The sequence below is a fragment of the Acomys minous genome (assembly GCF_964271855.1).
Source record: "Acomys minous genome assembly, chromosome: 9".
NCBI lineage: Eukaryota > Metazoa > Chordata > Mammalia > Rodentia > Muridae > Acomys > Acomys minous.
Genome location: NC_140490.1, coordinates 45,369,819 through 45,385,238, shown reverse-complemented (window position 1 = coordinate 45,385,238; position 15,420 = coordinate 45,369,819). Strand labels below are relative to the sequence as shown.

Here is a 15,420-nt window from a genome sequence, read left to right as displayed (position 1 = left end):
TCAAGGCTGGGCTCCCAAGTCTAGGGCACCAAGTTACTTGTGTACTTGAAACAGACATGGAATCTCATGACTTTAGCTGCTGAGGGTCTTGGGGGAGTGTGAAGCTCCGCACGTCTAGTTCTTCCTGGGTCGTAGAGAATCATCTAGGACCTCCAAGGCACATTTTACATCCCAGACCCTGAGCCCTTGGTCATGATGGATGTGACAGCTTGAGATGTTGGCAATTCCCTTAATGTCATAGCAGATTCTGTGACCTCTGGTGAGGACAAAGTCTAGGTGTTGGGAACATCACCCATGCATGGCTAGAGGAAGCACTTAAGTGTAGCTGCTAACACTTGCTCCCATGCACAGCTAGAGACTACCACCACCCGAACACAGCTGTCATGTTTTGATGTTCAAAACCCTAGGAGCTCTGTGCCAGACCTATTCCTGTGGACAAGGCCAGGCTGTGTAAACTATTTGCACAGCATGTTTTTTCCCCCCTCTGTGAAGACAACTCCAAGGTTGCTGACGCTTCTTTGAGGGTGCACGTGCACATGTATGCATGTGTGTAGAGGTCAGAAGATGATGTCAGGTGTGATTCTTCAGGTGCTGTCCACCTCTCGTGTATATGGTGTGTTTGTGTATGTGCATGTGTGTGATGGTGAACTTGTGGGGTCAGGGGTCAACTCTTGTTTTCTGTCTCCATGGCTCCCCTCTTTATTTGTTCAGACAGGCCTCTCACTGAACCTGTGGTTCAGCACTTGAGGTCAGCTGGATGACCAGCAAGTACCAGAGATCTGCCCTGCACAAGTGAGCATGTCCCCCACAGAATCATTTCCCTAGGCCCGCCTGCCTGTCTGAGACCATCATCTCTCATGGGCTTGAAACTCTCCAGGTAGGCTAGGCTGGCTCTCCAGAGAGTTCCAGGCATCCTTCTGTTTATACCTCCATAGCACTGTGATCACAAGTGTAGGCCACCATACTGGACACAAATACATACATATGTCCTGAGGACTGAACAAAGGGCAAGTATTTTACTGACTGAGTCACCTCCCTGGCCTGGTTCCCTGCTTTTCGTGTGAGCTTTGGACATACTCCACCGTGGGAGAACATAGCTCTCCCTGGATCTGGTGGTCCCATCCTCCACCCCGAAGAGGCTTCAGGTCCCATGTTGGCTGGTTTCTTTCCCTGAGGGCACCCACAGGTTCTGGAAAGGAGGATCATTCTCAGACCTCCATGATGATCTTCTTTTGATGGGGGTAGATGACTTTGGTCTCCTTGGGACAGAGAAAAGACCATGTGACATGGAGCTGGGTAAGCAAAAGAGACCTTGAGTCTGTGCCTGAGAAGGGGAACTGGGTGCTCGGGCTCTAGGGCTTTGTGGAGAATGGGTTGGCCCCTCCCCTCACTCTTTACACACATCTCCTGCCTGCCCACGGGACCACTGGAAAGGAGGAAGTTTGAAATACCCAAGTCCTGTCTCCCCCAAAATATGTTTTATTCTTGCATTACATTTGTGTTTCCAATTGTGAATTAAAAAAATGGTTAGAAAGTGGTTACAAAACAGCATGAGTGGACTAGAGGAGTGGCTGCCCTGGCGTCTGTCACTTCTTCGCCTGGACGATGCAGTGTGGGCCTGGTGTAGAGGCCGGCTCAGTCCGGTTTCTCACTCTCAGGATCTAGAAAACAAAATGGCCACAGCTCACTACAGGCCTCGGAGGCACTGGCCTCTCACCTAAGGCTGGGCCCTGATGCCCATGCACACGGCCCTGCCTAGGCACCTGGCCCCTACCCAGGAGCTACTAGAACAAAGGTAGAATGGTGAAGTCAGAGCCATGCTAGGATGTGACTATGCATTGTCCGGTAGCTCTGTTCTCTAAAGGTTGGCTGACTGTTTCCTGGATATGTTCAAAGAGCAGCCAGGCACTCAACAATGACCACTTAAGCCCAGAAAGACCAGGCTTTACCCCTATTCCACTGGACTGTTATTCTGAATTGAGCTCCCCTCGGAGCCCCAGGAGAAAAAAAGTGACCCTCAGTTTCTGCTTCCGCACAGGGCCAGTGCCAAGATGAGGCAGGCACAGTGACACAGCTGCAGGGGTCTGAATAAGCCTGAAGCCTCTTTGTGCTGTATCTTGAGACAGTCACCCCAGCAGCCTGGGCCTCAGGTTGTCAGAACCAGGTCTATGGTGAACACACACAAGGCTGTCCACAAAGGGCTTGCTAGACCACCATAGGGCAAGTCCTCTCCCTGAACCATCACCTTTCATAGTGCCCTGGGCTTCCCAGGAAAGCCAGTATCTCTCATACGACCTTGGTTGGCCCTGGCCTAACTTTACTTAACAAGTCCAAGAGCCTGAAAGAGAAGCCCCACCAACCACGACAGAGGGGTGACCAGGAGTCCCTATGACTCATACAAACTGGGTTTTCCAGGACCTAGTGCCAGCTGTGACAGGAGTGGAAATGCAGTCTGCCTTCTGTGGGACTCACCCGTTCTACCTGCACTTCTGAAAGCAATGCAGATATATAGTGGCTTGCATCCCAGCCAAAAGCCTGCAAGAGTGGGCTGCAACACCAGGCTAGCGCTAGCAGCCTGGTGACAGAGGGGCCAGGCCACTCTCAGCAAGTGCAGTGCTGGGAGACAGGTGACCCCATCAGAGGCTTGGCTCTAGTCTCCCAGCCCTATGAGCTCTGTCCTCTGGGATACAGGACATATGGCTGCTGGCTCCAAGCAGAGGCTAGGACAGGCCCACCAAAACCTCCCATTCCTAGTCTTCCACAAGGCCAGTCAGTATGGCTTTGATATGAATAGAGGGCAAGAAAAAAGCTGCCATTTCACAGTATTTTCAAGCAAACTTTTATTTTTCTCCTTCGCACGTACAGTCTCATGGGGACCCCATGCCACTAGCATTGTCACAGTAGGAAAGGACTTGGGTGCAAGAGGAGCAAGAGGATGCAGGCTCCACTTCACTAAGTGGGCCTGTGTGGTGCTTGGACCAGACAGAGAACAGAAATCTCTTATTGCAGGATAGTGGCCTGGCAGAACTGTCTGCACAGCCCCCTGAAAATTCAATTCTAACTGAATTGATGGAATAGTGTATTTAAACCAAAATAATTTAGCTGGTTCTCATGAGTAGAGCTGAACTGTACAGTTCACAGCAGGGTCACCCCAGGCAGCCCACCCTCCAACTGGAGGCATAAAACATTCACCCAGTGGGAGTCAAGGGGCGTTTATCTCCCTCCCTGCACCCCCACACCCAGGACAAGTGTCATGGAAACCTCCAGAAATGCTCCGCCCCTCAGTAGGCTGGCCTGGAGAGGAATTTGCAGGGCGGGGTGGGCAGAGCACAGGCCTCTGTGAAAACCATGGAAAAGGAAGAAAGTGAGTGGGGACCCCTGAGCTAGAAGGTGGCCCTTGTCTGTATGGTGTTAACAAAAGCCTGCTGGCTATCAGGGCAATGCATTCACCAGGCAGGGTCCTTGCGGGTCGGCTCAGCAAAGCTGCTGATGCTTCTCACTGGGAGAGCAGCTTCAGGTGGGCCCTGTGGCTCTGTTACTGAAGACGCCCACTTCACCTCACTCTATCAAGGGCTGAGCTGGGCTCATCCAGCATGTGCAAGTCACACTATCAGTCTTCACTCTAGTTTTTGTTTTTAAGAAGGCATCTACACTAGAACTAGCTATCAGCTTCACATTTGTACCCCCATTCCCATCCCTGCCACATAACACAGTGGAGACACCAATGCACTGCCAACTATAATGAAATCCACCTTTGCTGCCTTTTAAAACATGTGTTTCCATCAGGAAACAGAAAAGCCAGGATTCAAGGCACTGGGCTGCTGCAGGGGGATGACAAGGCTCTAATCCTCAATCAAGGGCAGGCAATGGGTGTGAAGACGCCTGTGTAGACTGCAGGAACCTAAGAGTGACGGGATCTGAGGCAGCAGGGGAAATGTCTTGCTGCCCTCGTGCCCCTCGGGGGGCTGGCTCTCTGTGCCCTGGGCCCATATGGAGGAGCCCAAACAAGGAGGCCAAACCATAACTGGATTCTTCCACACACTTCAGAGTGTTCCATTTGGCCAGGGGCAGGGCAGAGGGCTACGTGATGTGCAGCCGGGGGCCTGGCGTGCTGATAACAGGTGGCGGTAGGAACATTGGCAGCATAGGGACCTGAGTGGGGCTCTGACTGCCCCAAGACTCCTGTGGGTTCCCTGAGGCCACCCAGGGCCCCCAAGACACAGGAACAGGGATCAGGCCTTCATACTGACTCAGAGGCAGTGCACAAGGAGGGCCGGAGACACTGGAGTGGGCAGTACCTGGTATGGGCACAGGCAGGGCTGGGGTGGCTCCAGGAATGGCTGTGGTAGACAGAGGGCCGGGTGCCGGGGCCAAACACGGTGTCCCCACTCCTGCTCGAGGCACAGTTGTCTGTGAAACACAGAAACAAAGAGGAAGGCAAAGAGGGCTGCAGTCAGTTCATCTCCCTGTGTAGTCCAAGTGTTGCCATGGGAAGCGGCTGCCCTCCCTTCCCTTGCTCACTACACCGAGGCCTAGGTACCTGTGGGCCATAAGCTCCAGCGGGTTTGGGGCAGAACCTGCAGGGTGTGGAAGGGCACAGAAATGACCCACTCACTCCTACCCAGCTGACACCATGGCATCTGGTTTGATGGCCCTAGTAACACTATGCAACAACAGCAGCCTTGGAGGCATGTGGGAGCAGGAGCTGGGGCAGCCCTCTGTACTCTTAGCCAGGCATGGCGGCCTTAGAGGCAGGGAAAGGAGGGAGCAGTTAATGGCTTCCAGAACCAGCTCCCCTGAAGACAGAACTGGATATGAGTACAGCAAGAGATATGAAGAACTGGCAGCCCGCAGCATCCTAAACACAATAGTTGGGGAACTGAAGACACTAAATATAAAAGGTTTAACACCACAGTCCTGTGGGCTTGACTCCACCTCACTCCAGGAGAAGCCCCACTGGAAAGGCTATACTGGTACTTGCCGAGCACACACACATGAGGCCCTGGCTTCTCTCCCCAGTACCACAAACACACAGACAACACACACCCTAGCCAGTGTTCTCAACACAAGGCAGGGTGGAGACTCACCAACCCCCACACCCTTTACAGAAGGCATTCTCAGCACTGAGGGCCTCCATGGAGCCAGCAGCTGTACCTGCAGAGGGGGTAGTGTTAGGCACCCCCCCACCCCCCCAGGCTCCTTCATGCTTCCAATCAACACTGCAAGGGGGCCCACGCAAGGGAGGCAAGAAAAGAAAAACCGAATGCCTGCAGATGATGAGACTACGTGTACAGAAACCCCCAGGAATGACTGAACAAGCAACGTTAGCAGGACCTTATGCTTCAAGGTACCAGAACCAGTCACATAGTCACACACTAGAAACAGACAACTGGGAGATGACTGTGCCCTTCAGGACAGCACTCCCAATCATCAACAACCACCTTGGGATGAATTGACTGAGCGATATTAACACCCTACAGACATGTAAAGAAACAGATGCCAAGCTCATGCGAGCACTCAAGACTGGTAATAGCATAAATGTATCCAGTTCATTGACAGACTTAATCCACTGCCAAGAGAAACTCCAGTGGATTACCTAAGACCAGGAAACATTTAAGACCCAGAAAAAAACAAAACAAAACAAACAAACAAACAAACAAAAAAACCCCAAGAGGCTCCTGAAGCTCAACAGATGTCCTGTCCCTCCAAATAAGAAGCTTCATGAGGCCAAAGTAAGGCAATGGCAGGACAGGATGACACACAATGGCTCACAGAACAGCTAAAATTCTGACAACAGCTAAGATAGGTAGAAACAAACAAACAAAACCTCTTCTATTTCATGCTCACCTCTAAGAAAGTAAAAGAGGGTGCTATAAGAGCTCCTGTGCAAGCTGGGCGTGGTGGCGCACGCCTTTTATCCCAGCACTCGGGAGGCAGAGGCAGGCGGATCACTGTGAGTTCGAGGCCGGCCTAGACTACAAAGTGAGTCTAGGACAGCCAAGGCTATACAGAGAAAAACCTGTCTCAAAAAACAAAAAACAAAACAAACAAACAAAAAAGTCAATAAAAAAAGAGAGTTTCTGTGCATGAGCGTGAGGAGCTGAGTTCAGACTCCTAGCCCCTACACCCCGGTGTGGTAGTGGCAGCAGCTCACTGGCCACAGCCTAACTAATTGGTGAGCACCAGGCTCAGTGAGAGAGAGCCTGTTTCAAAAAAAGGGAAGGTGAAATGAGGAGAGAGATAAGCCAACTTTTAAATGGTTAATAACTCTGACTGGACACTTTATGGAAGATGCCTGTTAAAAACAAGAACATGTGCTCAAAGGCAATCAAGACAAAAAATATGTCTAGATCTCAAATTATTTTTACAAACAATTTTTCAAATACAATGTGCTTCATATCATTAAAACCTCACAAGGCAAGATAAGGAACCAAGGAACAAAGCTAGAAGAAAAAGAGATCAAGAAACCAGAAGATCCAGTGTAAATAAGATACACCATTGAAAAGTTTGGCTGAGCCAGGCATGGTGGTGCACTCCTTTAATCCCAGCACTTGGGAGGCAGAACAGAGGCGGGTGGATTGCTGTGAGTTCAAGGGTAGCCTGGTCGACAAAGACAGTGCAGGACAGCCAAGGCTACACAGAGAAATCCTATCTTGGAAAACAAAAAACAAAAAACAAAAAAGTTTGGCTGAGAACTATAAACCTTTAAAAAAAAGTGTGTGTGTGTGCATGTGCAGATGTTTATGAGGACCAGAAGGCGGCCCAGATACTCTGGAGCAATTGTAAGCCTCCAGACATGGGTGCTAGGAACTGACCTTAGGTCCTCTGCAAGAGTTAGAAATGCTGGAATCGGTGGCCTCACCAGTTTAAAAAGTTTTTCTTTTTGACTCTAGTGCTGGGGGACCCAACCAAGGGTCCTCAGTAACAACACTAGGCAAACACTCTGCCCCTGAGTGTTCACAGTCAAGCCTAAGAATCTTTCTAGAGAATGTCAAGCCAGAAACAGAAATAATTGAGTTAGAAATGAATGAGATACATAACAAAGAGTACCATCAAGGATAATATAGTTTTTTAAAAAAAGATTTATTTATGTATATGAGTGCTCTATCTTCATGTACACCTGCATGCCAGAAGAAGGCATCAGATCCCAGTATAGATGGTTGTGAGCCACCATGTGTTTGCCGGTAATTGAACTCAGGACCTCTGGAAGAGCAGACAGTGCTTTTAACCGCTGCGCCCTCTCTCCAGCCCCAGTAATATAGTTCTTTAAAATGGATCATGAAATTAACAAAGCCTTAAGAGATAAGGACAAAAGGCAGGAAGGGAGGGAAGGAAGGACAGACACAGAGGAAGACAGAGACAGAAAGAGGCACATAGAAAGAAGTGGGGAGGCAGAAATCACCAATACTGAGAATGATACTCAGCTGGGCGTCACGCACACTGCAACAAGACATAGTACAGCGATCAAACTGCCACCAAACCGATTTGGAAGTTTAGGCGAATTTAGGGACGAGGTAGCAATTACCAGGGAAGCAAAATTTGACAAATCTGTCAAGACAAGACAGAAGAACAGCCAAATGGTGTTAGAACTCGAAAAGAAGCAGGATTCCTGGGGCAGGCCTTCCTCTGAGAGATGGGCAGTGTGCGTGAGATGTGCCAGCATCATAGCAGGATTCCTGGAGCAAGCCTTCCCCTGAGAGATGGGCAGTGTGTGTGAGATGCGCCAGCATCACAGCAGGATTCTGGGGGCAAGCCTTCCTCTGAGAGATGGGCAGTGTATGGGAGATGTGCCAGCATCACCTGCAGTGTAGGCGGCAGCACGTGACGTTCACTGCAGACCCTACTTCCCTTGTATGTTTGAAAAGTTTCAAAGCACACGTTCACAGAGGGATGCTTTCTACAGTAAAAACAACATCCACAAGATACGTCCGCCCAGATGGATTTACCCATGAATCGCACATCATGAGTCATTGAAAGTAGAAATGACACAGATCTTCCACAAACTCCCCCAGAAAGCCAGAGAAGTAGGAACACTACAGCTAGCTCTACCAAAAATCTTAATACGTGCCAAGGCCTGCATGGGTGGGCTACTTGTCCTGCCCCATGTTGGCCCCACTTGCATGCAGCTGTCACTTAAGAGTGAGGAGTCCACCTGCCCTTTCTACAGCCTGGAGACACAGTCATAACGCAGATGGAGGTGTCTCTGTCCACAATGAGGGTGTGGGCAGACTTTGGGCTCTCTAGCTCAGGGATCCTGCTGTACCTGAGTTCTGGAGTCACAGACTCAACCTGTCCCCTACTGGTCACAAGGACCACAGAAAGTCACCCTCACCTCCAAGTCATCACAGGGGCAAAGGCCTAATCCTTTTGGAGAAGACAGACCCTGATCATGAAAGCCAAGTACTTAGCATGATGGCCATCTGGCACACAGGACTCCAGTAAGGGCTCATGGCCACAGCCACCATGCCTACCATGTCCCCCCTCCCCCCCAGCAGAGCCAGCGCCCATGCTCACTCACAGCCCGGGGCTCGCCAGAGGCCTCCATGTCATGCAGCTTCTGTGTCTGCTTCAGCTGGTTGAGCGTGGGCTTCAGCTGCGCCGCCCCCACCGTCTTCGTCGTCCACTCGTCCACCAGCTTGTGCAGATCATCCGTGAAGGTGCCTTTCTTGTTGTTGCTGTTGTTCACCTGCGCCTGGACGTGCAGGGTGGGCTGGGGACCTGGCTCAGGCCCTGGGGCCAGGCTGCTGGTGGAAGACCCTGGGGAGTCATATAGGCCAGGATTGGTGACGCCACACACTCACCCAACACACCGACAGGCTGGCCGCAGTCATTCTCACATGATGGCTGGGACAATCAACGGCCTCACTCTGGCCAAGCAACACCTTGCTTCAAGAGGCGGTCTGCATCCAAAGGCTTTGTCGCCTGGTGCAGGCTATGGCTATGGGTGACTGGGCTGTGCCAGGAAGCCATCACTTGTTTCTTAAGCCAGGCCCAGGGAAGAGGACCCTGAGCAGCCGGCAGTCTCCCTTAGGTGTCCACCATAGGCCCACCACTGCATGCCCCACTAGACTCACATGTGAGAGCATGGGTAGTTCATAGCACAGCCAGACACATACATGCCATAGCCAGCCACACATGGGTACTGGCATCCCAGGGACAGGGTGAGGTTCTCAGAGCACTCTCTGCCACCACCAGCCTTCCAGCGTCCCCTGGACAGACTGCTCACGGTGTTCTTGTGTGTTTTAATTGCTTAGTAGTTTGGAACTCAGGACAAGGAATGGTGCCCTTTTTTACCAGAGCATTTGGGAAGGTGGTAACAAAAGATTCCATACCTAGAGTCCCTTGGGCAGGCTGCACACCCTCCATGCCATTGCCAGGTGATGCTGGGAGGCAGGGGGCAGGAGCCGCTCTGCACACTAGAGAGCTCAGTTGCTTTATGAGACGTTGTTTCTACGGCCAACACGGGACTTGCTGAATCGTCTCCTCCCCTCCTTCCCTCCCTATGTATACTTCCACCTACCAATTTTGAATAAGCCAATGTTTATACACCCCTCAAACAAAACAAAACAAAACAAAACAAAACAAAACAAAACAAAACAAAACAACAACAAAAAAACCCCAAACAGCTAATGACCATCTCTTCAAACAAGCTGTTCCAAAATGTAGTGAACTTTAGTGGCCAGTGATGGGAAAGCACAGACAAAGGGTTACACGTTAGTGATGAGACTCAACACACAGCTATTGCAACATGAGGGTGTCAGCCGGACAAAAGGGGGCGGGGAATTAAAGAAATAAAAAGACAATAAAGAACAAAGGGGTGTGTGTGTGTGTGTGTGTGTGTGTGTGTGTGTGTGTGTGTGTGTGTGTGTGTGTGTGTGTGGCCCAGGTTGACTAATACCCATTCAGCCTTGGTATCTCTCCTTGGGGGAAGCACTCATCGTTACATCAAAGAAACACTGCCACCTAAGGTTTTGGAAAAGGATCCAATTAATAAACAGTACCACATTATGGATACCGTGGAGAAGGGCAGGCCTATTAAGAGGTGACTGGCAAGATGACACAAATTGTAGGAGCCATGAAGACACAAAGAGGAGCTGGGAGGGAACGGCTATCCAGACAGGCAGAAGCAAAGCAGAGAGAGCCCTGTGGGTCAGGGGCAGAGCAGGCCACACTTCCGTGGGAGGCCCCGATACGCGCTAGCCACGACAAAGCCCATGCGATGAGAGGGGACAAAGGGGGTAAAAAAAAAAAAACCCAGATAATTACTACTGCTGTGTTCTTTGCCTAGGCAGAGACGCTTCAGGGCTGACCCTGTAAGGGAAGAACAAAGGACACAAGACCACAGGGTTAGGCAGAACAGAACACACCGATCACACTACCACATGTAAGCAAAAGTCATCAGTGTGCAGGGAGGGACAGACACAGGCAGCAGTCAGAAAGGGAGGCCAGCCTGGCCTGGGAGAATGGGGTGACGTCCCCAGAGTTCATGTGCAGGCTCTCAGGGGCTTCGCTGAGGAGGTAGAGGTGCCAGGGCAAGCCCCAAGCTTCAGGGAGAAGTGTTTTGTCTCTAAAAGCATATTCCAGAAAAAGAGAAAGAAAAAAGAAAAACAAAAACAAACCAAAAAAGAAAAATTGCAAAGCACACTGTTTGGTTTTCAAATGCCAGGCCTTTGGGAGCCCCAATGGTTGAGGCAGGGGAACCCACCGAAAGTCAGCCATAGGGTCCCCGAATGGAGCCAGGCTCGGCCTGAGTTGGCCACCAAAGCCACCAGAGGTTTTCCAAGTGCAAAAAGATACATTGTTTTGTAGGTCTGAGGCCAATTCTGGATCCCAGATGGCTGCCTTGGACCAGGTCAGACAGGGGCACCTAGCAAGGATATTAAAGAGCCTGTCTTGGGGCTGGGGTGGATTTGGGGAGACACATGTGTCTTTCCTACCGGCTCACCTTCCCCAGGAGCATGGGAAACATCCTTACTGGACCACCACTAAACAGCTCTAGCCCCACTGCCCTGAGTCTGCCTGGGGTCAGGTGTAAAACACACAATGTGACATCTGGCAGAGTCTAGAGGAGTATAGTAACCCAGGAACCCAGGGCTACCCTGGGCTACAGCAGGTGCTGCCACTCTGGGAGCTATAACTGGCAAGGAAGAGCTCAGACTTCCCCAAGGCCACTTGGCAAAGTCACACTAGCACAGCAGGTCTGTACTCCAGCCCCTAGACGCCCCTGTGCCCCCAGGAGGGGGGTGCTCTCACGAGTCAGCCAGTCTAGAGGTTTGGGGAATCTGAACACTTAACAACTTCTCTGGAATGGCTGGTAATCTTGCCCTGAGGGATAGTGCAGGAATGGCCAGCTACCCCTTGGCCAGGGCTCAGCCCACAATGTATGTATTGGACCTAGAGCACAGCTGCAATGGACTTAGTGACTTTAGTTCATTCTGTGTGCCAAGGCTGTAGTGGGGGGAAGATGAGGTATCTTGCTGAGTAATTCAATTTTCAAACGGAAAGAAAGGGAGATGAGCAGCAGGAACCTGGAAGACAATGTGTGCTGCAGAGATGGGATCTCAGTCTGCTTTTGGAGGGAAAAGGGCAGGACTCAGTCCTGGCTAATGTCATAGTGGGTAGAATGCCAGATGGACTGGTTATTGTAGCTGGCCTTCCCGAATCCCAGACTCAGGTGACCATGGCCATCAGCTCCCATCCTCCATATCCCTTCCCTTCTGGCCTGGCCTCAGATGACCAGAGTACACAGCACCAGCCTCCAGACAAATCAGCGTTTGCCGTTCTATGTCAATGCTAAGGCCACACTGCTCTCTGGCAGTACTTGGTGCAGAGACTCAGAGAAGCACCCAGTGCCATGCGTTCAAGCCCTGCATAGTCCTACATGGCTCTCGATAGACCACGAATAGCGCCTCTGTCTGGTATCTGATGAACAGATTTGACCCCCACCTGTACTGTGCCAGGATAGGCAATGGCAGTCTCCTGTTCCTCAGGACGGCACTAGCTGAGTAGATCAAACCAGCCAGAGGCAGGATGGTTTCAACCAGTCCCATCCTGGTCTCCCTGGACACCCCACCTGCCCTTGCAGTGAGGTCCCTGCATCATGAGATGGTTCAAACCATGCATCAAACCATGCACGGCTGCTGGGCTGAGTGTCCTACTCTCCACAGTCCTCCAGGCAGCACCCTCAGGACCTCAGCTGCCAACAAGGACTTCTCAAGCATGGCAGGTGTACAGTGCAGGCTGAGAGAGACTTAGAGTGGCTCCAGGCAGGGGCAAATCCTCACATCTGTTCTTTACATCTTAGTATTCAAATACTGATGAGGGTCACAAGAACAGGTCTCCTCAGGGACTCAGCCCTCCTGGTACCAGGTAACTCCTGCTCAGTGTCCCCTATAGCCAGCGCAGATGGCTCAGCCCCATCCCAACCTCCAATCGGCTAGCTCTAACTACAGACTGCTAACACTCCACCTTTTGCCCAACCCCAGCATCAAAGGTCAAAATACCCCCAGAGCTGTTTCTGTAAGAGACAGTCATCCTCAAGTGGAGACAATAACTAAAAACTATTCATGAAGCATCAGCTCAGAAACAAGATGCCTTAGTTGAGTGCAGGGTGGTGGTTTACTTGGCCTTGAGCTACATAGCCCTGGGTCGTACAGAGCCTGGAGCTAACAAGTCTGCTTTCACAGCCCTCAGTGGTAAAGCCTAGGCTACAGTCTAGATGGGGTCTCCTGTGTGCCCTGTTGGGGGACCTCACTGGACTCTCTCTCACCACCAGTAAGAGATGAAAAACAATCGGAAGCTGGCAGGGGGAGGGAGGGGTAGCCAGACTTGAGGCAAATGAGGACAGGATGAGGTGACGACAAATCATGAGACTTCATGTTTCTTCCGGCACAGCAAGAAGCAGGAGGTGCTCATGGCTGCCTGAGCATGGGTCGGACACAAAAGAAGTATATCCTAGTAGGTTGTACCCTCGGTTTCTCACCAACAGAAGCCCATGTGTGGCCTTGGGTTCTAGCTCACAACTCTCCTGCTCTGTTCCATGGATATTGTTCCTTAGGACAAGCACGGTGGCCCAAGTGCCATTGTTTACCACAGACAGGGACATGCAAGTGAGTCACTGAGACTGTGCCAGGACCTTGCCCAGGCTGGGAGAAAGGAACTGATCTAGGGTCCGTACTCCTTGGAGGCCTGTGGTGGTCTGAACTGAGAACGGCCCCTGTAGGCTCATATATTTGACTGCTTAGTCATCAGAGAGTGGCACTGCTTGAGAAGGATTAGGAGGTGTGGCCTGGCTGGAGTAGCTGTGGCCCTGTTAGAGGAAATTTGTCACTAGAGATGGGCTTTGAGGTTTCAAAAGCCCAAACCAGGCCCAGCGGCTCTTTCTGCTGCCTGTCAATCTGGACATAGAACTCTCAGCTACTTCTCCAGTGCCATGTCTGCCTGTGTGCCGCTATGCCCCCTGCCGTGATGATAACTCTGAAACTATAAGCTACCCCATGAAATGCCTTGTTTTATAAGGGTTTCAGTGGTCATGGCGTCTCTTCCCAGCACCAGAACACTGACTAAGACAAGGTCTTTCCATCCGTGACCCATCTCCACCCAGCCCTTGTCTCAGTGATCACAGGAATATCTGAGCAGCCGTGGCCAGGTGGTTTCAGGTGTTGTTGTGTTGCCTGCATGTGCCCCTCTCTGTACGGTAGGGCAGCCCTCTAGTGCTCTGCCTGGCTCCACCAGAGACAGGTCCTCCAGCCATGACCTGATACTCTAGGCTTGACCAAGGTCACCCCTGGTCACACGGCTTCACAGAGGTAAGCATACTGTAGCACCTTACCAGCCACCTACACACTCTGCCCAGAAAGCCCTCTCTCCTCTCAGCCCCTCGGTCAGGCTCCATCCTTCTACCCTTTGTCCTCAATTCTCCACAGTCTATGCTCTATTCTCACAGGCTTTACTTCTCCTCTTGAGAACACTCTGCAGTTTACCCAGAAACCATTACACAGACAGACAAATGAGCATTTTAGTGAGATCCCCAGATCCCTAAAGCTCAGAGACCAGCAGCATAAAGGATAAAAGGGCCTTTGGGGACTTCATGTCCACGAAACGGGCTTGCACAAGACTCTCCCTACTATGCATCACAATGAGAGATGCCAGAGCAGGACTTGCCTGGCCTCTGCCTGGCAGCCACTTGAGAACATGTGGGGGCCACAGAATGCTGAGCCAGGCCAGCCTGGCTTGGTAGGCCAGGCTACAGACCAGCAAACCACATGCCGGCAACACCGTACCTGAAACCACCCGGCCAGGGCTGCTCAGATATTCCTGTGATCACTGTGACAAACTGTCATGTGCTCTGCCCCAGGGAACAGACTGTACCCAGAGTTCCAGGTGCTGTCACACCTGGTGATCATCCTCCTATGAGTTGTTTGTGTCATCCCCACCCCTCCCCAACCCCCAGGCAAAGCAGGAAAGGCCTCAGGCAAGCAGGGGCCAGAATGGGGCTGGCAGATGGGAACAGGTGAGGGACGCTCAGAGGAAGCCCTCCAGCCCTTCTCATCCTCAACTCAACAACCGACCAGAAGCTGGAGAGACACACTGAAAGCTAGATGTCACTGCGCCACACACAGGCAGACTACTGAACAGAGGAGAAGATGTCGAGGAGCCCCTGGCACTTCCACATAGCCATGTGCCCTCGACCTGTCCACCTGGAGAAGGATGACCTACTGTGGGCCTCTGATGCAAGGAGTAGGGGATGACAACGGCCACCTACCACAGACATGGTCTCTGGGTCCCCACAAGCACAATGTATCTTTATTGTACAAGCAAAAAGCCATGTGCCCCAAACCAGCATCTCCAATCCAATTGTCAAAAAGCTCTACTTTTTTTTTCTATTAAAAAACAAAACAAAACACAAAAAAACCCTAAAAGCTCCACAGCTTTGGATTGATTTGCCAATCTGTGTGAGGGTTCAAAACCAATCACCTCCAGGGTGAGTCTGTCCCAGCAGGTGAGCATGCCTGGGCACTAGAAGCAAGTCCCAGGGTATGTGAGGGAGGCTGGCACTGGGTCTGAGTCTGGTGTTAGTTGGAGGAGCTTCATCTCTAATGTCCCATGGGCTGGCTGAAGACTTAGGGAGCAGAGTGCTCCACTGGGTGGGAGAGAACTAGGACCCAGGCAGGAGGCAGGCTCCAGTGTAAGAGCTATGCGGAATGGGGCAGGGGTCTAGTCATCTTTCTGAGTTGGAGTGAGCAGAGGGTGGGGAGAGATGGCAGAGGGGACTAGCCCTCCCTGTATGGTGGGGTTGAGGACAAGGAAGCCCCAGCTGGAGCAAGTTCTTTGTTTTGCAGTGCAGGGGATGGCACTCGGGGCCTTCCTTTTGCATGCTAGGCAAGTGCTGGGCCACTGATCTGTACCCCAGACACCCCT

The 15,420-nt window shown here is 51.5% G+C and overlaps 1 protein-coding gene across 10 annotated transcripts in view; it reads right to left on the bottom strand.

Moving 5' to 3' along the window:
• Positions 1-1,463: 1,463 nt before the first annotated feature.
• Positions 1,464-15,420, bottom strand: part of WNK2 (WNK lysine deficient protein kinase 2) — a 113,805-nt gene continuing 99,848 nt past the window's right edge. For 3 of the 10 annotated variants that reach the window (XM_084797172.1, XM_084797175.1, XM_084797170.1), the window contains 4 exons: positions 10,267-10,311; positions 8,519-8,757; positions 4,299-4,410; positions 2,826-3,337 (listed from right to left, as the gene is read on the bottom strand). In XM_084797172.1, coding sequence (XP_084653298.1) covers positions 3,282-3,337; positions 4,299-4,410; positions 8,519-8,757; positions 10,267-10,311 — 452 coding nt within the window. In that variant the 3' untranslated portion in view covers positions 2,826-3,281. The other 7 variants (XM_084797167.1, XM_084797169.1, XM_084797173.1 and 4 more) reach the window with 3 other exon arrangements.